The sequence below is a fragment of the Caretta caretta genome, chromosome 2 (genome assembly GCF_965140235.1).
Source record: "Caretta caretta isolate rCarCar2 chromosome 2, rCarCar1.hap1, whole genome shotgun sequence".
NCBI classification, from domain to species: domain Eukaryota; kingdom Metazoa; phylum Chordata; order Testudines; family Cheloniidae; genus Caretta; species Caretta caretta.
In genome coordinates this window covers 61,247,341-61,271,718 of record NC_134207.1, presented here as the reverse complement: position 1 = coordinate 61,271,718, position 24,378 = coordinate 61,247,341, and the positions used below count along the sequence as shown (strand labels likewise).

The following is a 24,378-nucleotide window of genomic DNA, read 5'->3' as shown; positions in this document are numbered from 1 at the left end:
TTGATAAATAGCAGTTTGATTCAAAGTCCGTAACTCCATAAAGGTTATTTTTTTTAATCAATTTCAATTTTACTTTTGTATTTCTCATTCCTGGAGGGGAAGGGACTGATGGGAGGAGATAGATCTGAAGATCTACCTCACACCAGAGTGACCTACAAGGAGAAAGTAGCTAACTTGCATGTGATTTACAAAAAAAAAAAGAAAGAAAAGAAAAGTTACGTCTGATTATTTCTTCATTTCACTTAAAACAACACCAGCATCATCACAGAATCATAGAACTGGAAGGGACCGGAGAGGTCATCTAGTCCAGTCCCCTGCACTTGTGGCAGGACTAAGTATTCTCTAGACCATTCCTGACAGGTGTTTGTCTAACCTGCTCTTAAAAATCTGCAATGATGGAGACTCTACAACCTCCCTAGGAAATTTATTCCAGTGCTTAACCACCCTGACAGTTAGGAAGTTTTTCCTTATGTCCAACCTAAACCTCCCTTGCTGCAATTTAAGCCCATTGCTTCTTGTCCTGCCCTATCCTCAGAGGTTAAGAACAAATTTTTTCTTCCTCCTCCTTGTAACAACCTTTTCCATACTTGAAAACTATTATGTGCCCTCTCAGTCTTCTCTTTTCCAGACTAAACAAACCCAATTTTTTCCAATCTTCTCTCATAGTTCATGTTTTCTAGACCTTTAATCATTTTTGTCACTCTTCTCTGGACTCTCTCCAATTTGTTCACATTCTTCCTAAAATGTGGCACCCAGAACTGGACACAATACTCCTCCAGTTGAGGCCTAATCCGCGCGGAGTAGAGCAGAAGAATTACTTCTCGTGTCTTGTTTACAACTCTCCTGCTAATACCAGAATAATGTTCGCTTTTTTTGCAACAGCGTTACATTGTTGACTCATGTTTAGCTTGCGGTCCACTATGACCCCCAGATCCCTTTCTGCACTACTCCTTCCTAAGCAGTCATTTCCCATTTTTTGTGTGTGCAACTGATTGTTCCTTCCTAAATGGAGTACTCTGCATTTGTCCTTATTGAATTTCATCCTATTTACTTCAGACTGTTTCTCCAGTTTGTCTAGAACATTTTGAATTTTAATCCTATCCTCCAGAACACTTGTAACCCCTCACAGCTTGGTATCATCCACAAACTTTATAAGTGTATTCTCTATACTATTATCTAAATTACTAATGAAGATATTGAACAGAACCGGACCCAGAACTGATCCCTGCAGGACCCCACTCATTATGCCCTACCAGCATGACTGTGAACCACTAATAACTACTCTCTGGGAACAGTTTTCCAATCAGTTTTGCACCCACCTTATAGTAGCTCCATCTAGGTTGCATTTCCCTAGTTTGTTTATGAGAAGGTCAGTATCAAGCGAGACAGTATCAAAAGCTTTACTAACATCAAGATATACCACGTCTACCACTTCCTCCCTATCCACAAGGCTTGTTAAACTGTCAATGAAAGCTATCAGGTTGGTTTGACACAATTTGTTTTTGACAAATCCACGCTGACTGTTACTTATCACCTTATCTTCTAGATTTTTGCAAATTGATTGCTTAATTATTTGATCCATTGTCTTTCTGGGTACCGAAGTTAAGCTGACTATCTGTAGTTCCCTGGGTTGTCCTTATTTCCCTTTTTATAGATGGGCACTATATTTGTCCTTTTCCAGTCATCTGGAATCTCTCCCGTCTTGCATAACTTTTCAAAGATAATTGCTAATGGCTCAGGTATCTCCTCAGTCAGCTCCTTGAGTATTTTAGGAGTATTCTATTCACTTGTGCAATGAAGCCACAAGCTTCATGCAGTACAGTAAAACTTTACTTGTATTTTTAATATAGTAAAACCACCCCAGAACTCCCCCGACCACTACACATACTAAAGCTGCCATAAAGATAGATTGTTTCCTCCCTCAAGGGGAAAAAAAATTGTCCCCACAACAGCAGGGAATATTTTTCAAAGATTAATAGGTTATAAAGGCAGAAGGGACCATTCTGATTATCTAGTCTGACCTCCTGCACAATACAGGCCATAGCATTTCCCTGAATTAATTCTTGTTTGAACTAGAGCTTGTCTTTTAGAAAACATCCAATCCTGATTTAAAAGTTTACACCAATGTAAAAACCACCACAACTCTGAGTAAATTGTTTCAATGGCTAATTATCCTCACTAAAAATTATGATAGTTCTAGTTTGAATTTGTCTAGCTTCAACTTCCAGCCTTTGGATTCTGTTATCCCTTTGTCTGATAGAGTGAAGAGTTCTCTATTACTAAATTTCTATTTTCCATGTAGAGTACTGTACTTATACACTGTGATTAAATCAACCCTTCACCTTCTTTTTGATAAACTAAACAGATTGAGCTCATTGGGTCTTTCATTATAGGGCATGTTGTCCAATCCTTTTATCATTTGCATGGCTCTTCTCTGAACCCCCTCCAATTAATCAACATTCTTCTTCAACTGTGGACATAGTATCCCATTATCGGTCACAGCAATACCAAATACACATATCATATAACATTTTTTTTCCTACTCAGTATTCCCCTAGTTATGCATCAAAGGATTGCCTCAATTCCTTTGGCCAGAATCTTCAAAATGTCCAGCTGATTATATATATACATACATACATACATACACACACACACACACACACACTATGATCATCAACTCCTTTTCAGAATCACTGCTTCCCAGGATTGAATCCTCCATCATGTACATTATGGCTTTTGTTCTTGATGCATAACTTTACGTATGGTCATACTAAAACACACACTGATTATCTGAGCCTAAGGGCTTGGCTACACTTGCGAGTTACAGAGCAATAAAGGAGACCTGGGCACCCTAGCTCACTCCTCATCCACACTGTCAAGACACATAGAGCACTCTGTCTGTGCGGCTACAGCGCGGCTGGTACTCCACCTCAGCGAGTGGAATAACGTTTGCTGCGCCACCGCTGGAGCACCACAGCGCCAGTATGGACGCCCTGGTCTGTTATTGCACTGTGATCGGCCTCCAGAAGTATCCCACAATGCCTGTTCTAGACACTCTGGTCATCACTTTGAACTCTACTGCCCTGCCCTCAGGTGACCAACCGTCAGACCTGCCCTTTAGATTCGCTGGGAATTTTGAAAGTCCCCTTCCTGTTTGCTCAGCCAGGTATGGAATGCTCTCAGAAAATCTTTCCAGGTGACCATGCCTCCACATGCCAGACGAGCCCCAGTATGGAGCAATGGCGAGGAAGCTGTCCAGTCCCAGCTGCGCTCCAGCCGCAGGAATTACGATATCTTCGGGCAGATATCAAGGGCCATGCTGGAAAGGGGCCATGACCGGGACGCATTGCAGGGTTAAAGTGAAGGAGCTGCGGAATGCCTACTGCAAAGCCCGAGAGGCAAACAGCTGCTCCGGTGTTGCCCCTGCGACCTGCCGTTTTTACAAAGAGCTGGACGCAATACTTGGGGGCAACCCCACCTCCATGCCGAGTACCACCATGGACACCTCAGAGTCCAGTGCAAAAAGGCACGAGAAGGAGGAGGAGCAGCAAAGCAGGAGCGAGGGTGCTCCGGTGGAAGCCGACACCCCGGAATCCCTAGACGCATGCAGCCAGGAGCGGTTCTCAATCCAGGAGGAAGGTAGCAGTCTCGGCAGCCAGTGCCTGTGGCAGGACAAACACCACAGGAGGTTCCCGGTAAGTGGCTTTTATTTTGGGAAGGAAGTTATTTGGTGCAGGCTCTTGGGGCGAGGAGGGTTAAGGTTGCATGCATGCCTAGATGCGGAACAGGGCGTTGATGTGCTCTCTCACATCACTGTAATCGGCCTCAGTGATCTCTTCAAAGGTCTCAGCCAGAACTTGGGCAATGCGCTTGAGCAGCTTTTTCGGGAGAGCCACTGTTGTCCTCATCCCAGTAAGGTTAACTTCTCAACGCCACTGTGCTGTGAGGGGTGGAGGGACCATTGCTGCACACGGGCCAGGGCGGAAGTCACATTGCAGTAGAAGACCCTCCCTTGCTTCCCTGGTCACCCTCAGCAGCGAGATATCTTCCAGGACAAACGCCTGTGGAAAATGTGGGGCCAGTGTTCAGTACAGGGGCCCCCTGCTGCTGCTGGCTCTCCCCAAGGCATAGAAACCCAGAGGACAGTACAGCCATGAAACAAACATACTTGACCCTGTGCTTACTCACCATTTTTGGGCTCCCATGGGTTATGTGCGCTCGCTTTGGAACAGGCAAATTATACAATTGTGTCGATTCATAGATACTAAGGTCAGAAGGGACCATTATGATCATCTAGTCCGACCTCCTGCACAACGCAGAACACAGAATCTCACCCACCCACTCCTATGAAAAATCTCTCACCTACGTCTGAGCTATTGAAGTCCCCAAATCAAGGTTTAAAAACTTCAGGGAGCAGAGTATCCTCCAGCAAGTGACCTGTTCCCCACGCTACAGAAGAAGGCGAAAAAACCTCCAGGGCCTCTTCCAATCTGTCCTGGAGGAAAATTCCTTCCCAACCCCAAATATGGCGATCAGCTAAACCCTGAGCACATTGGCAAGATTCACCAGCCAGATACCCAAGAAAGAATTTTCTGTAGTAACTCAGATCCCACCCCATCTAACATCCCATCACAGGCCATTGGGCCTAGTTACCATGAATAGTTCAAGATCAATTAATTACTAAAATCATGTTATCCCTTGCCTGATGCATCCCAAGACCACATTAGCTTTATTCACGGCCATATCACATTGGCGGCTCATAGTCATCCTACGATCAACCAATACTCCAAGGTCCTTCTCCTCCTCCATTACTTCTAATTGATGCGTCACCAGCTTATAACTAAAATTCTTGTTATTAATCCCTAAATGCATGCCCTTACACTTCTCACTATTAAATTTCATCCTATTACTATTACTCCAGTTTACAAGGTCATCCAGATCCTCCTGTAGGATATCCCTGTCCTTCTCTGAATTGGCAATACATCCTAGCTTTGTATCATCCACAAACATTTATTAGCACACTCCCACTTTTTGTGCCAAGGTCAGTAATAAAAAGATTAAATAAGATTGGTCCCAAAACCGATCCTTGAGGAACTCCACTGGTAACCTCCCTCCAGCCTGACAGTTCACCTTTCAGTAGGACCCGTTGTAGTCTCCCCTTTAACCAATTCCTTATCCACCTTTCAATTTTCATATTGATCCCCATCTTTTCCAATTTAACTAATAATTCCCCATGTGGCACGGTATCAAACACCTTACTGAAATCTAGGTACATTACATCCACTGCGTTTCCTTTGTCTAAAAAATCTGTTACTTTCTCAAAAGGAGGAGATCAGGTTGGTTTGGCACGATCTACCTTTTGTAAAACCATGTTGTATTTTGTCCCATTTACCATTGACTTCAATGTCCTTAACTACCTTCTCCTTCAAAATTTTTTCCAAGACCTTGCATACTACAGATGTCAAACTAACAGGCCCGTAGTTACCCAGATCGCTTTTTTTCCCCTTTCTTAAAAATAGGAACTATGTTAGCAATTCTCCAGTCATACGGTACAACCCCTTACAGTTTACAGATTCATTAAAAATTCTTGCTAATGGGCTTGCAATTTCATGTGCCAATTCCTTTAATATTCTTGGATGATGATTATCTGGGCTCCCCGATTTAGTCCCATTAAGCTGCTTGAGTTTCACTTTTACCTCAGATATGGTAATATCTACCTCCATATCCTCATTCCCATTTGTCATGTTACCATTACCCCTAAGATTCTCTTTAGTCTTATTAAAGACTGAGGCAAAGTATTTGTTTAGATATTGGGCCATGCCTAGATTATCCTTGACCTCCACTCCATCCTCAGTGTTTAGCAGTCCCACTTCTTCTTTCTTTGTTTTCTTCTTATTTATATGGCTATAGAACCTTTTACCATTGGTTTTAATTCCCTTTGCAAGGTCCAACTCTACTTGACTTTTAGCTTGTCTCACTTTATCTCCACATGTTCTGACCTCAATAAGGTAGCTTTCCTTGCTGATCCCTCCCATCTTCCACTCCCTGTGTGCTTTCTGCTTTTTCTTAATCACTTCTCTGAGATGCTTGCTCATCCAGCTTGGTCTACTACTCCTGCCTATGAATTTTTTCCCCTTTCTTGGGATGCAGGCTTCCAATAGCTTCTGCAGCTTTGATTTAAAGTAATCCCAGGCCTCCTCTGCTTTAGATCCATAAGTTCTTCAGTCCAATCCACTTCCCTAACTAATTTTCTTAATTTTTGAAAGTCAGCCCTTTTGAAATCAAAAACCCTAGTTGCAGATTTATTTTTGTTAATCCTTCCGTTCAGTTTGAACTGAATTAGCTCATGATCGCTTGAACCAAGATTATCCCTTACAATCAGTTCTTCTATGGAGGTCCTCACTACTCACCAAAACCAAATCTAATATGGCATCCCCTCTAGTCCGTTCAGCAACTACTTGATGAAGGAATCCATCAGCTATCGCATCCAGGAAAATCTGAGCCCTATTATTATTACTAGCACTCGTCCTCCAGTCTATATCTGGGAAGTTAAAGTTTCCCATGATCATGCTGTTTCCATTAGTATTTACTTTATTAAAAACATTAAAAAGGGCTCTATCCATATCCAGATTAGATCCCGGCTGTCTATAGCACCCCCCAAGCACTATCCCGGGGAGGCTCTAATAGTTTTCTTCCCCAATGTAATTTTTGCCCAGACGGACTCAGTCGTATCCATTCCATCGCTTCTCATTTCTTTACATTCTACCTCATCATTGATATACAATGCTACTCCACCACCTTTACCTTTATTTCGGTCTTTCCTAAATGGCACATACCCTTCAATACCTGTACTCCAGTCATGACTACTATTCCACCATGTTTCTGTTATCCCTATAATATCTGGTTTCACTTCCTGCACCAGTAGCTCTCGTTCCTCCATTTTGTTACCTAGGCTCCTCGCATTAGTGTACAAACATCTTAATTTTTGCTGTTTGGCCCCACTCACATTCTGTACCCTATTAGGTGCGGTCATTCTACAGCCAGTATAACCTATTAGACTGGTATCCACACTGCCCTTCCTCCTTATATACATTCTCCTACCTACGGCTGTATCCTTTCTTACTTCGTTTTCTTTCCTCTCAATGCTAAAATCTGGCGTGGAGATTACCTGGACATCTCCCAACCATCTCCCCCAAATTCCTAGTTTAAAGCTCTCTTAATCAGTTGTGCCAGCCTCCATCCTAGAAGTCTATTTCCTTCCCTACTCAGATGAAGTCCATCCCAAGAGAACTGTCCTCTGTCCATGAATGCCTCCCAGTGGTCATACATCCCAAAGCCCTCCTTATAGCACCACTGCCTAAGCCATCTGTTGATAGTCATAATCTTGTCACACCTTTGTTGTCCTTCTCTAGGAACAGGCAGAATGCCACTAAAGATTACCTGAGCCTCAATTTCCTTAAGCGTCTTCCCCAGCCTAGCATAGTCTCCCTTCATACTTTCCAGCGAGAATCTAGCCGTATCATTTGTTCCCACATGAAGGATAATTAGGGGATTCTTTCCTGCTCCCTTTAGGATCCTTTTCAACCTCTGGTCTATATCCGTATCTTAGCACCCGGCAGACAGCACACCCTTCTATTCTCTGGATCAGCTCTGGTTATAGGCCTGTCTATTCTTCCAGTAAAGAGTCCCCGATCACATAGACCTGCCTTTTCCTGGTGACGATGCTATTCTCCAGTGTTCCCTCTGGCTGCAAGTTCTTTCCATTCCTATTCTCCCTTGTAATCCTCTTCAAACCATCCTGTATCCTCCTGGGGCTCATATTTGGTGTAGTCTCCATTGACTCTTCCCCTTTTCCTATAGGACTAGCTTGCCCTTGGGTACGGAGGAATCATTGCTTTGTCTGGTGTGAACAATGCTGCCTCTGTTAAGTGTTGCATTTTGCCTTTACAGATGCAACCTTGAGATCTCAGCCGTCTGTGTTACCAATGGCCGAGAGGCTGCAAAGAATCAGGAAGAGGCCACATAGAAGCAAAGAGGACATACTGCATGAAGTCATGCAGCATTCAACTAATGAAAATAAAAAAGTGCAGGAGTAGTGGGAGAGTGAAAGGAGGGTCTGCCGCTCAATGAGGATTGCTGGCACCAAAGCACAGAGTGACTGATAAGCACCATGGAGCGCCAAGTGGACTTGATCCAGGCACTCGTAGCTATGCAGGTGGAGCACTACCGCGCCTGCCCCCCCACCTGCAGCCCTTGTCCCAAAACTCTTTCCCTTGTGCCACCATGTCACCTCCAACCCCCCAACATCTGGGTTCTTACTGCCATCAGCTGCCTCCAACACCTGTAGCTTCACCACCCAGCCCTGAAAACTACTACCCTTACCCACTGCACTCAACCCTCATCACCATGCAGCATAGCCATCCTAAAGTGCAGCACGCATTGCACAGTACTCCAGACAGGGCATACGCAAATCTGTGATTGTGCCGTTCCTCATCCCACCCCACCCCCTTGCCCTTTGTGTTTCCCAAGCAGTTGTGTTGTGTTTCTTTTCAATAAATTGATTTTTTTGGCTTTGAAAACATTCTTTATTATTGCATAACGTAAAGAAACCTTAGCCCAGGAAAGCAACAGGCACTGCAAGTTAGTATATCATACGTAGCAAACACAGATTCCTACCACACTTCACTCCCGTGCAGGGAACCACACCAGACATTACTGTTGGCTTTCAGCCTCAAATTGCTCCCTCAAGGCATCCCTAATCCTTGCAGCCCTGCACTGGGCCCCTCTAATAGCCCTGCTCTCTGGCTGTTCAAATTCAGCCTCCAGGTGTTGAACCTCCAAGTTCCATGCCTGAGTGAATCATTCAACCTTCCCTTCTCAAATGTTATGGAGGGTACAGCACGCAGATATAACCGCAGCAATGCTGTTATCGACCAGGTCCAGCTTCCCATACAGAGAGCGCCAGTGACCCTTTAAACGGCCAAAAGCACGCTCCACAGTCATTCTGCACTGGCTCAGTCTGTTGTTGAACTGCTCCTTGCTGCTGTCAAGGCTCCCTGTGTAGGGTTTCATGAGACACGGCATCAAAGGTAAGCGGGGTCTCCAAGGATCACAATGGGCATTTTGACTTCCCCTATGGTGATCTTCTGGTCTGGGAAAAAAGTCCCAGCTTGCAGCTTCCTGAACAGGCCAGTGTTATGAAAGATGCGTGCGTCATGCACCTTTCTGGGCCAGCCTGCGTTAATGTCAACGAAACGCCCACGGTGATCCACAAGCTCCTGGAGAACCATAGAGAAATAGCCCTTCCGATTAACGTACTTGGAGGCTAGGTGGGCTGGTGCCAGAATTGGAACATGAGTCCCATCTATCGCCCTTCCGCAGTTAGGGAAACCCATTTGTCCAAAGCCAGCCACAATGTCATGCACATTACCCGGAGTCACAGTTCTTCTGAGCAGGATGTGATTAATGGCCCTGCAAACTTGCATCAACACGATGCCAATGGTCGACCTCCCCACTCCAAACTGGTTAGCATCCGATCGGTAGCTCTCTGAAGTTGTCAGGTTCCAGACTGCAGTAGCCACCCGCTTCTCCACCATCAGGGCAGCTCTCAATCTCGTGTCCTTGCGCCGCAGGGTGGGGGCAAGCTCCTCACACAGTCCCATGAAAATGGGAAGGAATAGGCAGGCATTTGGCTGTTTTTTGGCTGTTGCCGTCAGCATCAACATCTGGAGTGGGCAGGCAGGTGCTTGGCTTCTCTTCCCCTTCTCACCCTTGGAGCCCCAAAGTCGCAATGCTTGGCCTTTTTTCTTCTTTTTTTGTGCTCTGCTGATTGGGGAGTGCCAAAAATATTTTCAGCCATGGGCAACAAAACACATCAGCTCTGTTTGCATGTCATCTACTAAATTGATCAGTAATTATTTTTGTTTTCTTCCACGTCACTTATATATACATTAAATAGTGCAGAGCCAACACTGATGCCTGAAGGACCCCACTAGAAACACACCCACTTGATGATTTCCCATTAACTACATTTTGAGATCAGTTAGCCAGTTTTTCATCCACTTAATAAGTGGCATGTTGATTTTGTATCGTTCTAGTATCTTAATTAAAATGTCTTGTGGTACTGAGTCAAATACCTTCCAGAAGTTTATCACATCACCACTTATTTTTATCAACCAAATTTATAATCTTAAAAAAAAAAATCAAGTTAGTTTGACAAAATTTATTTTTCATAAACTCATGCTGACTGGCATCAATTATATTACTTTCCTTTAGTGAGTTCCATTCCAGCTATTCCATTATTTTGCTCAGGAATGAGTGAGGTTGACAGGCCTATAATTACACAGTTACTCTTTTTAAATGCTGGTAAAACATTAGCTTTCTTCCAGTCCTCTGGAACTTCCTCAGCGTTACAAGAGTTATTTAAAAAACAAAAAACCCAACATTAATAGTGCAGAGCACTCCTTGGCCAGCACTTTTAAAAATTACTGGATACAAGCCACCTGGACCCACTGATTTTAAAATGTCTAGCTTTTGTAGCTGCAGTGTAACATCCTCCTTAGTTACTGTTGGAACGGAAAGTATTCCATCACAACATGCTATGACTACATCATCTGGCTTTGTCCCAAATACAGAACACTTATTGAGCACTTTGTCTCTTCTGCATTATTACTGATAGCTACCATTTCTCTCTAGTAATGGGCCAATACCAGTTAGGTTTCCTTCTGTTCCTAATATAATTTAAAAACTCTTTATTGTTCTTATCTCTGCTATCCATAGATTTCTCCTTATGTCCTTTTGCTTCCCTCATCAATTTTCTATAATTCCTACCTTCCGATTTATATGCATTACTATGAACTTCCCCCTTCTATTTGTTAAGTATTTTTTTTGTTCGTTTTATAATCTAATAAAATGCTCTTAAACAATCATTCCCAGTTATTCACATTTTTCTGTTTAATTCCCTCTCACAACTGATTTGGCTCATAATTGTTTTCAGCATTGTAAAACTGGCCCCTTTCAAGCAGATGGATAAAAATCACTGTTTTGAACTTTATCAAAATTTATTATGTGCAAAAAGAACCACGTCATGATCACTTGTATCTAATCCATCACTAATTTTTAGTATGCAATCAACTCATCATCATCCATCTAGATGATTTCTAATATAGAATTACCCCATACTGGATGCAACACTTTTTGAGTTAGGAAATCATCTTCTATAATTTTTAGAAATTGCAATGACAATTTAGTACTAACAGCATGAGACTTACAGTATACATCACTCAGACTGAAGTCCCCATGGTAACATAGCTTTTTTTCCCTTACACATTGTAGCTAGGTGCTTAAGGAGATGGTCACCCTGTTCTCTAATGCAACTTGGTGTCTAGCAGACACCACCTTGTACACAACCTTGCGCTTTATCTGTTGGAAGCAAATCATCTTAAATGCTTGTGGATTGATGTTCTAAATGGTCAGTGACTAAAACTGGTCATGCCATTTTTGACAGAGGGCTTCCATTCCCATTCTATATTGGTTCTTATACCATGCTGTTCACTATAGTATGTAAGCATCTACCCCTTCCCTTTCGCCCACTTGATCCTTTCTAAAAATCAATGCTTATAACCTATTTAACATTTCAGTCATGTGAATCTTTCCCCCAGCAACAAGCTCAACTTTAATTGGCTCATTTATGAGCCTAATCTTTATTACTCAGGCTCCTGGCATTGGTGTATAGACAATTAAAGAATTTATTTTCTTTGTGTCCTTTGGTGTCTTGATTAACTTTTTTCTCAACATCTTAGATGGGCTAAACGAGTGCTCACTTGTTTCCTCTTTTCACCCTCTCCTTTTCTTATTAGTTGAAGTCCAGCCAGCCCCATAGGGGATCCATTCTTCTTCTACCAAGATGGAGGCCATCTACTTCCCCATAGAACGTGGAGCAACATTTCACAAAACCCACTACATTATACCACTTGCCTAGCCAGCAGTTCACTTCTAGAATCGTCTGCCTTTTTCACTCACAGGACAGGACAGGATTTCAGAGAAGAATATCCAACTTATTTTCTACTACAGCACCCTTTTGAGTTCTCTGAAGTCACAGAATCATAGGACTGGAAGGGACTTTGAGAGGTCTTGTAGTTCAGCCCCATGCACTAAAGGTAGGACTAAATATTATCTTGAATGTACCTGACAGGTGTTTATCTAACCTGCTCTTAAAAATCTCCAGTGACGGAGATTCCACAACCTATCTATAATCTGCAAGACATCCCATGAATTAGCATTATTACCACTGACATGCATCATCACCAGTGGCTCCTTGCCTACTGATTTAAGAAGCCATCCAATCTTAGCCCTGGCCTACACTGGGCGTGGGGGGGGGAAATCGATCTAAGTTACGCAACTTCAGCTACATGAATAACGTAGCTGAAGTCGACGTACTTAGATCGACTTACCGTGGGGTCTCCACCACAGTGAGTCGACTGCTGCTGTTCCCGTCGACTCCGCTTGTGCCTCTCGTGGTACTGGAGTACAGGAGTCAACGGGAGAGCACTCGGGGATCAATCTATCGCATCTACACTAGACGCAATAAATCGATCCCCACTGGATCGATCGCTGTCCGCCGATCCGGCAGGTAGTGAAGACATATCCTTTAGAGTATCAAGTATCACGGCTTGGCCCAAGGAAGAAATTCTGTTGTCCACCTGTCCTTTGCAGAATATTATTTCCATTATTAGTATAAAATTCTCCAACAAGAACCATATGTATTACTCAGAGGGCTGGATCTTTTTGTGGGCATGCTTGATTTTCTTATGGTTTGGGCTGAGCAGCCTTCCACAAGTGTGTCCTATATACCTTTCTGTTGCATTCGAGCAGTTAGATATTCAGAGATATATTCCGTAATTTGCATGTTGAAGACATGGTAACAAAAGGAAAATTTTAGCCATGTATAATTCCTCCTGGTCCTCTCCTCTTGGGTAGTCAGAGGCTGCCAACTCTCATCTGCCTCCAACAGTGTAGAATGCCACTTCATCCTCTTGCCTCTGGTGGGTACAAACTGTCAAGCTTCCTCTCCAAATGCCTCTTTTCCAGTTTCTTGGTGGCCAGTTACTTTTGTCCTTGAATCTGGGATAATGATGTTTCCGAATCTGGCTGTCCAAGAACTTCTCAGCCTCCCTGAGGTTCCATAGTATCTGTACTTATCCTTCCAATCCAAGAATCTTTTCTTCCAGGTCACCAACTTTCACTTCATATACTGGAAGTCCATTCTGCCTTCAGGCAGGAAAGTAAACATGGAACATCCATTACAGATCTCAGATACCAATTCACAGCTAGCCACTACGCTATCAAACATAGAACACCACTTAGAAAAAGAGCCTCTCACATGCCCTCTTGTAAACTCCTTCTGAAATTCTCTATTTGCCTCTTCAGGATTTTGCCTGGCAACTGGTATATATACTGAACCTTGCTGCTCATCTCCACAGTCCCATTAACAAGGAGCAATTAACTATTCAAAGACTTCAAACACTGAAGCTGATCAAAGACCAAAGGGGCCCAGACAAATGGCCCAAACTGATACACAAATAAACAGACCAGTCTCTCCCTGACTGTTCAAGGTCCTACAGCCAACCTATACAGCCCTCATGAACAACACAAAAAAGACATAACAAGAACCTTCTACCTCCAAACACATATACCGCAGCTATGCTATCTGAAACTACAATTTACCACTCCTATTTGTCAATTTTCATTGGCCACAGAGCCGTAAGCCAGCCATTTTTAAAATCAAGTGCTGTTACAGTATTACCTCCAGTGCCATTTTTTTTCTGAAGGACTCCAGGAAAACCTGACTCATCATACATCTGATTTCACCAGTCATTACAGACAGGAGAGTTCTTAAAATATTCCGATTTGGAATACCCCCATACAACAACATACCCAGAATCAGTGCCACTATAATTCTAAAAAATGAAAAAGCAGAGTAGGTAGAAGAAGTAGATAGTGAGAGTGAAGAACAAAAGGAGCAAAGATTGGAGCAAAAAGGGGGACAAAGACAGAAGAGAACGGAATGAGGTAGTAAGATGAGGAAAAATGTGCTGGTAGGGAACACAGAAAAGAAGATTTCACATTTTCATTTTCCTGGTCAAAGATGATTCATTGTTAGAAACAGATCAGTGTGGTCACAAGACAACTTTATCATTTAAGTTTAAACATTCCAATTAGCCCTACTGCAGTTTATTATACAGCACTAGCTTCAAAAGTTGAACTTTCTGTGTTACAAAGATGTTTTAAGACAAAAATTTAAAATTAGGTTCAGAATGTATTGAAAGTCAAGATAAAGAAAGCTTAGAGATATTTTTATATCTTAAATTGAGGATATATTTTACTTTATGCAGTGTGTTATAGCCATGTCAGTCACAGGATATTAAACAAGGTGGGTGGGGCAATATCTTTTATTGTACCAACTTCTGTTGGTGACAGAGACAGTAAATATGATGTATTTTATTGTTTTTCAACTGGAACTCTGTATTTACAAGTAGGGTGAAAGTTTCCATTGGCTTTTCATTTTACCAGGACAGCAAAAGAATTGGCATGTCTTATCCATTAAATTCTTCCCTACCCACATTTGATCCACAATAACTTATTATAAAAAATAAACCTAATACAAGACACTGGCTTATCAGAGATTCACAGCACTTATTTAAAAAACAGACTCCAACAAGAAACAGCAGAACTGGAATTAATTTGCAAACTGGACACCATTAAATTAGGCTTGGGAGTGGATGAGTCATTACACTAACTAAAAACTATTTCCCCATGCTAATTTTCCCCCTACTGTTACTCAAACCTTTTTGTCAACTGTTTGAAATGGGCCATCCTGATTATCACTACAAAAGTTTTTTTTCCTCCTGCTGATAATAGCCCACCTTAATCGATTAGTCTCGTTAAGAGTTGGTATGGCAACCCCCATTTTTTCCATGTTCTCTGTGTGTGTGTATATATATATATAAAAAAATTAAATCTTCCTACTGTATTTTCCACTGCATGCATCTGATGAAGTGGGCTTTAGCCCACGAAAGCTTATGCTGAAATAAATTGGTTAGTCTCTAAGGTGTCACAAGTATTCCTCATTCTTTCAGTCCTTATTAAGTAACTCTAGAGCAAAAGGAATTAGTATCTCTTTTTCCCTTCCAAGGATTAGCATTGGTCAGTGTTATCATTCCAAACAGTCAAGAAATTACTGAATAAGGCGTTCAAGATATGGAGCCTCGTTTTCTAACTACACGGGTTTTCCTCAGTCCTGTAAATCTGGCTAACTGGTAACACTACATCAAGTCTCAGATGTGCTAACAAACCTGGAAGATAGTGTTACTGATAAGAGAGTCTTCGGTCTTAGCAAAAGGGGAAGAGAAGTCTTAATTACACAGTGCCCCTGCTAGCAACAGCATGAATACAGTAAGCTCCTTACCTGACATCTCAACTGGAAGAATATAACAATAAGTGTTGAGGGGGAGGACAGTGACAATATTAACCAATGAGATTTTGTTGCTTCAAAAGCTATCTGAGACATAAGAAACAATATAAAAAACAGAAGAGTCTAACCCATTTTAATAATCTAACATTAATAGATTTTTAAAAGAACTCTGTTTGAATCAGAAGAAGCTACTGGGACAATGTAACTGCAAGGTTTATTATTCTTTTCATAGCAACCCAAGAGTACAAGAGAAAAGATAGTAATTCTTCTAAGTATTGTATCTTTCCGATCAAGCATATAGGCGCTCTAAAATCTTGGCCTCAGTATCTAAAAATTAACCACTAAGTTTAGTAACAAGGTACAAGATGTCATTTAAGATAAGAAGCCTGCCAGCGTACACAAGAAAAATAACTAATAACTTTGCAAGAGAATTTATTCCAGAAAAGGCCAATGATAAATTAAATCACTAAATTTTTATCACTGCACTAACTTTTAAGGGGACTTATTAAATGCTCTACATATTCATGACATGGCCTTTGTTTTTTTTGACTATTATACCTATTACTACACATCTATCCAACACTCCCTCCCACTCTAGAAGGTGACTATGTGAAAGAGTTCTACAGTGAAGAGTAGAGAAAGCAGAGCAGAGGAGACCCACCCAGCTCATCTCTACTTTCACAGATTGAAGGGAAGGTGAATCAAGTCTACTGAGAGGTAGGTTTAGTCTAGCTTTTTGTCATTTTCAGAGAATGACACTCAAATTGTAATTCTATGCTGATATTTATCACTGCAACAATTGCATGACGTGGTATCTATACTAAATGGTCACACAGAGCGTGCATGTGACACGGTACAAAGGTTGAACAGACCTCCCTGCAGGAGGTTCCACAGCCATGTCACACGTCACCCAGTGGGGTCATAAATGTAGGCCTTGCCAACCCAGACAACAACATGGATTTTTGTGGATTAAATTCCAGGCAGGGTTTTCAGTGTCATCAGTTCAGCAGAGCATGGAACTTCAAGCAGATGAGTAGTTCCATTATTCTTGTTTTGTTTACAATTCTATATAGTTTGTTTGGAGTTTACAGATTTAAGATGGTTGATGGGAATATGACCAGAGATCATTCTAACTTGTGGTTACACAAGTACTGTGTATATAAACCACAAATTCCAGAAGTGAATCTTATTTTCTGTGAATTCTCTCTCCAGCCATTCAGGTTCACACACCAACTGACACAAAAATGTTTAATACTAAACATTTTATTTCAATTAATAAATTAAAATCCTGTTACCATCCAAACTGAAAAATAATTTAAGGATACGTAAGTAGATTAGGCACACGTTTCAATTTACCTTGACAATGTAATAATCTGGCAATATGGTTGAAAAACTTAAAATTACAACCACAAAACACAAAATGGTAGCAATCATTTGCCTGCGCCCCACTAAGAATAATGGGAGATCTAATTCTATTGACTGCATTAGGCAATAAATTAACAAACAATTCAAAAGATGAATGCATTCCTGATAACATTTTAAAAGATACTGGTGCACAAATAAGTAAACAATGTACAGTTCTTTTGTCACCTGTGTTCCACAAGAAACAGTAAAGGAGTGGAAAAGAATATATGAAATGTTCAGGCTTCTCAGAAGCATTACAAACAATGGAATGTAAAAAAAGTGAAAATTTCAAGACTTAACTGACAGTGTTCTGTATGAAACCCTACACAACTTGGCAGACGAGACCAGAATCCAGGTAAAAAGGCTTTTAATTGGGGGGGGGGGGTGTAAAATGGAATGTAAATACCAGACTTTTAATTCTGATGGATTAAAAAACCTGAAGAAAACATAGCTATAATTCAAATTATTTTGTGTGCACAAAAAAAAAAAAAAAGAAGGTTAAATTTACATTTTAATAACTGGTAAATGAAGATGTTTACATTAAAAGAACCTCATCTTCACTCCTGGTTGGCAGAAAGAATCATACTCAATCATAGTTAATACTCAAGAAAAAAGTTTCCTTCATTCACGCTTCAAAAGGGAAACACACTACAGAGTAAGATTCTAAGAAAAATGTAATAGTAAAGAATGCCAAGCAATATGTAGGGATTATAAGTAAGGAGTGAAAATATTCCTATTTTAAAGGTTTTAAACTCCCTGTTGTTCACAATAACCCCTTGAAATCTCAAAATAATGTTTCCTTACTAATTTCCTTGCTTAGTACATGAGTACGCTAGAAGTTTTTTGTTTTTTACTTGTTATTTATATATGCTGGGCTCCTGACATTGACCACATGATTTTAAAAAAACAGAACAAAAGGAACGCCAAAAAATTGTTTTTAGAAACAAAGATGTAAAATTTACAGCCAGATCTAATATAAGGAACATTAAGTAGACCAAATATTGGACCCCACCAACCTGACAATTTGAACAATACAAAAAAAAAATTATTGAAAAAAAGCAAAGGAGTACTTGTGGCACCTTAAAGACTAACAAATATATTAGAGCATAAGCTTTCGTGGCTTATGCTCTAATAAAGTTGTTAGTCTCTAAGGTGCCACAAGTACTCCTTTACTTTTTACGGATACAGACTAACACGGCTGCTACTCTAAAAAAAAAGCAGAGAGGCTTGTCTAATGATGGCCACATATACCTGTATGAAGAAAACAGTGTAAGCAGCAGCTGGCTATTTTGTGCATTTCAAATTCTTTACAGATAGAGTCCATTATAATTTTACTGTTAAGATTCAGGATCCCCCCCCCCCATGCCTTTAGTTGTTCACTATGATTGAGCAGTAAATGTAAACAGTTGAGTAGGGACCTTCATATTATATCAGTATTGTATATCTTACATATTTCTAAGGCATCTAAGCATTTGAGATTTTTAGCAATGAACACAATTAAATAGAAAGCATAAAGAGACCAAAATGTATTCTCTGTCCACCTTCCTTTGGTTCCATGGCACACATGTATTTGCTGTTGTTGTTATTATTAAAGGTTCTCTCCAAAAGGTGGGTCCAAAAACTCCTTGGCTAAAATATTTTTTAGCTTCTGTTTAATATGCAGATCTGTATTAACTAAAACATATCCTGCAAAACAAGGACCCAGGCAGAACTAATATTTGGATCAGAGTCACAACTGATTTTAATTACAGTATTCTTCTAATCTACTGTCAGTAGGTAATATCCTATTATTATATCATTGGCACTGCTATGCTTGAGAAGATCCCAAAATAGTAATGAAAAAGCTTTTTAAAAAAATTCATGAAATAATTTAACTAGAACTTTGTGGATTAACTATTCAGACTGACAACAATATTTTAGCTGATTTAAATATATACAATGCATTTTAGTAACATTAGGTAAAAGCTAAATCCCATTTAACCAAGAAAAACAAAATCAACTCCTCAGCAGATCACCTGCAGGTGCTTTAAATCATTATGTAAGGCCTCACTAAAGTTTCATTAACAATTGGTTTTAGCACTCAACATCCAAAAATGCAAGATGGTAATGTTTTTGGTTTTATAAGCAAGAAATGAAAACCGAGATTTACATAATTACAATTAAAAGACTTCTATAATAATGTGGAGAGGCAGTCCGAGCTGATAGGGGAATAGATTAGGAATCATAACATTTCTAGGAATCAGCCACATTCCTATCTCTGCCACGATGTGGTGTGGGTGAGACATCTCACTCCATGCCTCAGTTTCCCCATATGTGAAATGGGGAAAATGATATTTCCCTTCCTTTGTAAAGCATGTAGATATCTATGGATGGAAACTGCTATTCAAGAGCTAAATATCATTGTTCTAAGTAGAAGATGGGGCTATAAAAATGTTGAGTCCCCAAACAATCACCCATTAAGGTTTTTATTTTATCAATCTAAATATTTTTTACAATAAAAACACTATAATTTGTTCAATTATACTATTCAAAAGACCCATGAAGTCTTCATGTTTTATATTAGCTAATATATACAATCTTGTATTGCCTTATCTATCTCACTCTCCTGTCTTCTGCCGTCTTCACACCCATGTGTCATGTCTGGTCCCTATTTAGATGCTAATCTTGGAATTGGAACCACAGTTGAAGATTTCAGTAAAACTCAACACTGACACAGTAATCAGTGGGGCTCATTGTGAGTATGGGTCTGCCAGCAAAGATCAGTTTGCATGATCAGGATATTAAACTGCAAGATCTTTAGGGCAAGAGCTGTTTATATTTTTATAGCACCTAACACAATGGGACCAACATCCTAGTAGTAGAATCTGGATGCTCCAGGGATACAAATAAATAATTGAATTTCTGAAATAAAGTATAATCACATGAGGTTTCCTACTGTCTAAGTCCACATAAAATGATCCAGATATAAACTCAGTTTTTAAAACTGCATGTTTTATATTTAGTTAATTGAATTTAAGTTGTAAATAAAGGGTAAGTGCGTAATCTATGTTGTAAGTCAAAATGGACATTATCCCACTTCTGTCTTTTAAAAAAAAAAAACTATCACAAAGATTAGAGATGAAATACTTTCTTCAATTTGTTTACTTTGTGTGTTTGACAGCACTTTGTGAATAGTCTCAGTTTCATTATATCCAATTTCCTCTGTTGGTCAGGGTATATCACAAACAAAGGAGACAACTATTTTATTTTTAAAAAGGAAAATATGATTTTAAAGCGACAAAAGTAGCAGAAAAACTCATGAGCTGGTATAGCGCATGAAACGACTTATAATTGATTTTTTAAAGTAAATTTCAGGTTAATTATGTCCTTTTAAATAAATCTACTTAAAATGAACATATTACCAAAAATTCATAAGATAAAATCACTTCAACAACACCGACAGCGTTGACAATTTAAGGATAAAAAGAATACATCTAAACAACTCAAAGGCAGATTTTCTTCCAATTAAATGATACAATCATCTTGATGAATGTGCGGTCATTTCTCAGTCCAGAGATCAGTGCCTTGGCCTGTGCTCATTACACCATGATGTTTAAGCCAAAATGCATGTTTCATACAGCCAACCCTTTTTTCTTCTCAGTATCTCCTCACCTAAACCTTATACAGTCAGCTATGTCACAACCCTTAATACTTCACTCATCTAGAGCAACATGAACGCACCCACAATGTTTATCTCCCTTCACTGTGGTTACATTAACTCTGCAATACATGAAAGAAACCCCCTTTTCTAGCAGCTATTTTTCTCTCCATACACAAACACTACCTAGGTTCCTTTCAGACAGCTATGGACTGAATCTCCTCCACCCTCATTCTTCCTCCCTATAGAATAGCTTCCTAATTCAGAGAACAGACATCAATTTTAGATGTGGCCTGAGAGTCATTGTCTCTTGTTTTCCATCATCCCCCTTTCTTTCTCTTCCCTCCCCCTTTATCGCTGCCTGTCACCTGCTCCCTCCCCGGCGGCCTTGTTCTTCCAGGTCAGCTCAGCTCAGCTCAGCACACACACACACACCTCTTCTTCTCTGCCTATTCATCCTGGGCGTGTGGGGCGGTGAAACCCCGCCAGGGCAACTGACTGCATCCCTTCCCCTCGCTGTCAACAAGGGGCAACTCGGTAACCTCTCTCTCTCCGGGGTCCAAACACACCAGTAGTTGCTTGCAGTGTAATAACCAAAAGACTTTGGTCCCCCCGGTCTCTTCTTCCCATCCCCAGTTACACAAACACCAGGACGGCCACATCTTCGGCTTGATCACAAAGGCCTGTCTGATGCCGCCTTTCGATCACCAGCCCCCAGCTAACCCTCCTTCTCCCCCTCCAATCCCTCCATCAGCCCCCCTCCGCTCCCCCAACGCCTGTGAACCCCCAGATCACGCCCCCCTTCCAACGGGCCCCACCGCCGCCTTGTCTCCCCCATCACCCGGCTGGCTGCGGGAGAGGGGGACCCGAGAGGAAGGGGGTCAGCCCAGGGGCACCGCCTGCCCCAGCCCCCCCTCCCTCCCCGGCTCTCACCTAGGGCCACCTCACAGGCTTTGCGCAGCTGGGAGTGATGCGCCTTCTTCACCTCCTTGTCGGCCAGGATCTTCTCCAGGGCCCGGGTCAGGAACATGTTCTTCGTCTTCTTGCCTTCATACATGGGCGCGATCGGGGGGACCGGCCGCTCCCGCCGGGGGAAGGCAGCGGGGACCGGGCAAGCGGGGGGCACTCGGGCGGCTGCAGGTCCGGGACTGTGGCCGCCCGGCCGCGGGGGGGGGCAGGGAGGGGGAGCGGAGCAGGTCACCGCGCCGTGAGCGAGGCCCCCGGGGACGGGCCCGGCCTGGGCGCTGCAGCCCCGCTCGGCAGGTAGCTCCGACCGTGGCGCTCTCAGCCCCGGAGTCGCCCGCCCGCACCAGCCTCCATTAGCGGCGGCAACGACCTGCGCTCGCCATGTTGGAAGGAAACGACGTCAGGGCCGCGGCCGAAGGGCTGCAGAGGAGGAAGCGGCGGCGCGATACCCCAACCCGGCAGAAAGGCGGAGGGAGGGAGGGAGCGGGCAGGCAGAGCCGCGGCACTACGGAGGCTCGGCAGGGACTTGCCTGCGGCGCGCTACAGGTGCGGAGGGAGGGCTGGGGAGAGCGGGGCGCTGCCACCTGGGAGCTACTTCAGCACAGGGAGCGGCAGCACCGCCCCCCTCCGGGCGCCCAGCGAGCGAGCGAGCCAGCCTGAGGCAGCGCTGCCCGTCGCTGGGGGAGAGACTCCCTCAGGCTCCTCTGTCCCGGAGCCACAACCCTCCCTCAGGCAGAGCTGCTCGCCGCAAACTTTCACCCTGGCTACCGCAAGAGATCCCTTCAGGGAGACTGCCCCGGGTCTCGCGCTGCTTAGGGGGTAAGACTCTTTTGGGCAGACCTGCTTGCCCTGCTCTGCCCAGCAGGAGGAAGTTGGGACTCTCTCGGGCAGGCCCTCTAACGATAGAGGGATTTATGTCCATGAGATAGCCTAATCTTCTGCGTTCATGCTGTCCCAGCCTCTCAGCCCTTCACTTTGATCTGAGATGTAACTCACAAGAGCAGGGGTAGGAACCGTGTTTGTATATTTGCAAATTGTTCATGATACTGAGGAGGACCACCAGGAGTTTTTCTTATTAATGATATTACTGTGCACTTCTAAAGAGTTTTTTTTTTCCAAAGACCTCAAAGCATTTTACAAAGATTCAATCTTTCTGAACAGTTGCCTCCTCTTTGCCATCGATGCAAAGAGTACTCAACCCCCTTAAAGTCCCATTTTAAATCAGTTATTTCACAAGGGACATCAATGTTAACACCTCTCCTCTCTTTAGTGTGCAGTGAGATATGTAAAACAAAGCCTAAGCTAAAAAGCGTTGCTGTAATTTTTTTACACCTCCACTACATGATTAAATGGTGTTTTTGTGTTTTAATTGTTTTCTGTGTTTATCTTCTTAGATCTTATTCCCCTGGGATAGGGATGGTATTTTCTTCATATTCTGTAGAGAACCAAGCATAAGGTCAGCTCTCAACAAATGCTAAGTAACAATAAATAACAGTAAGGCCCAAATTTTGCACTCAGAATTAGTAGAAATGTATCTAATGTAGGATTTGACCCCAACTAAGTCCAGGTCTACACTAGGAGAATTTTGCTGGCATTAGTATTCCGGTATATAATACCAGCAAAGTGCTCATAGTGTGGATGCAGCTTATACGGTACCAACAAAACTGCACTTTTGCTGGCATAGTTTATTCTTGCCCAACCCCCCGAGCAAAATAAGATATACTGGCAAAAGCACACTTTGTTTTATAACTTTGCTTTATAACTGTATATACTGTACAACTATGTCTATACTAGGGGCTTTTGCTGGCACAGCTACATCAGTCACAAATCAAACCTACAATTGCCGTGGCTATCCCAGCACCAGTTTGTAGTGTAGACCTGGTATAAGCCCAATAACAGTCCCCTGGGGCAAGTAGAAGGTACATAGAGATGTCACTCACAACTGAAATCTATCTGACTTTGGGACAGACCATAGCAGCTGTTTCAATAGCATACAGACACATTACATTACAGTCCAGGGCAGGAAACAAATGAAAATACTGTATCTAATTGAAGGTGCAAGAGAAATATAGGCAAGTGAAATGTGATTTAATATATTGAAGGCTGAGCAAGATAATTAATATGGTTAACACCCTTACTGTTCCAGAAAGCATCATGGGATCTTTAATGACCTCATGTAGTTAAGACTGGGTTTACGTCTCACCCAAAGGATTGTACCTCCAGCAGCACAGCGCCCCATAAAAGTATTTTGTGGCGTTTGTTAATTACACTCTTTTCTGACTCTGTGTTTGCTGAAAAGCCTTTATCATACTAAATCAATATGGATATTCCATGCCAGTCACGGTTTCATACACTGCAGATGTCAAAGTGGCTTTGGCTTTTCAAACCTAACAATGGTGACCAACTGGCAAGACTAAGAAGTCCTGCAGATGCCTTACTGTTTGTTTTGCAGAAATCGCCTTAGCACAAATCTCCTTAGCAAAGCCATAAATGGATGGCATACAAAGTGGTATTTAGAAAAGAGAGTTTTCTATTGATTTATTCAGTCCATTTGGCAGAAACAGGCTATATATTATTTTCTTGAAATTACTATACTCTGAGACTCCTTCCTTGGTCTTTTGTATTGTTGATGTTAATGTGTGAGCAACAGCTTTGTTTGGTACAATGACATTTCTGTAGTGAAAGCCTTATTTTGCACCATACAAGCACATGGTCTATGTCATAGTCTGCGCTATGAAAACTGTGAGTATGGAGAACATTCAGTAGTTGTTTTCTACATGCGACAATTAAATCCAGTTGGTGCCACTGTCCAGATCTGGGGTGTCTCCACGAGACCTTCCAGTGGTGACTTCCTTGGAAGTAGATGTTAGTAATGCACAGTCTTCGGTGAGTGCAGAGC

The 24,378-nt window shown here is 42.0% G+C and overlaps 1 protein-coding gene across 3 annotated transcripts in view; it reads right to left on the bottom strand.

The window, feature by feature from the left end:
• Positions 1-22,081, bottom strand: part of ARFGEF1 (ARF guanine nucleotide exchange factor 1) — a 186,475-nt gene extending 164,394 nt beyond the window's left edge. The window contains exon 1 of one of the 3 annotated variants that reach the window (XR_012666954.1): positions 21,447-22,081. Coding sequence is in view for 1 of the 3 variants with exons in the window: in XM_048840867.2 (XP_048696824.1) it covers positions 21,447-21,570 (124 nt within the window). In the remaining 2 variants the exon portion in view is untranslated. The remainder of the gene's footprint in view (positions 1-21,446) is intronic. The other 2 variants (XM_048840867.2, XM_048840868.2) reach the window with 2 other exon arrangements.
• Between the last annotated feature and the right edge of the window lie 2,297 nt (positions 22,082-24,378).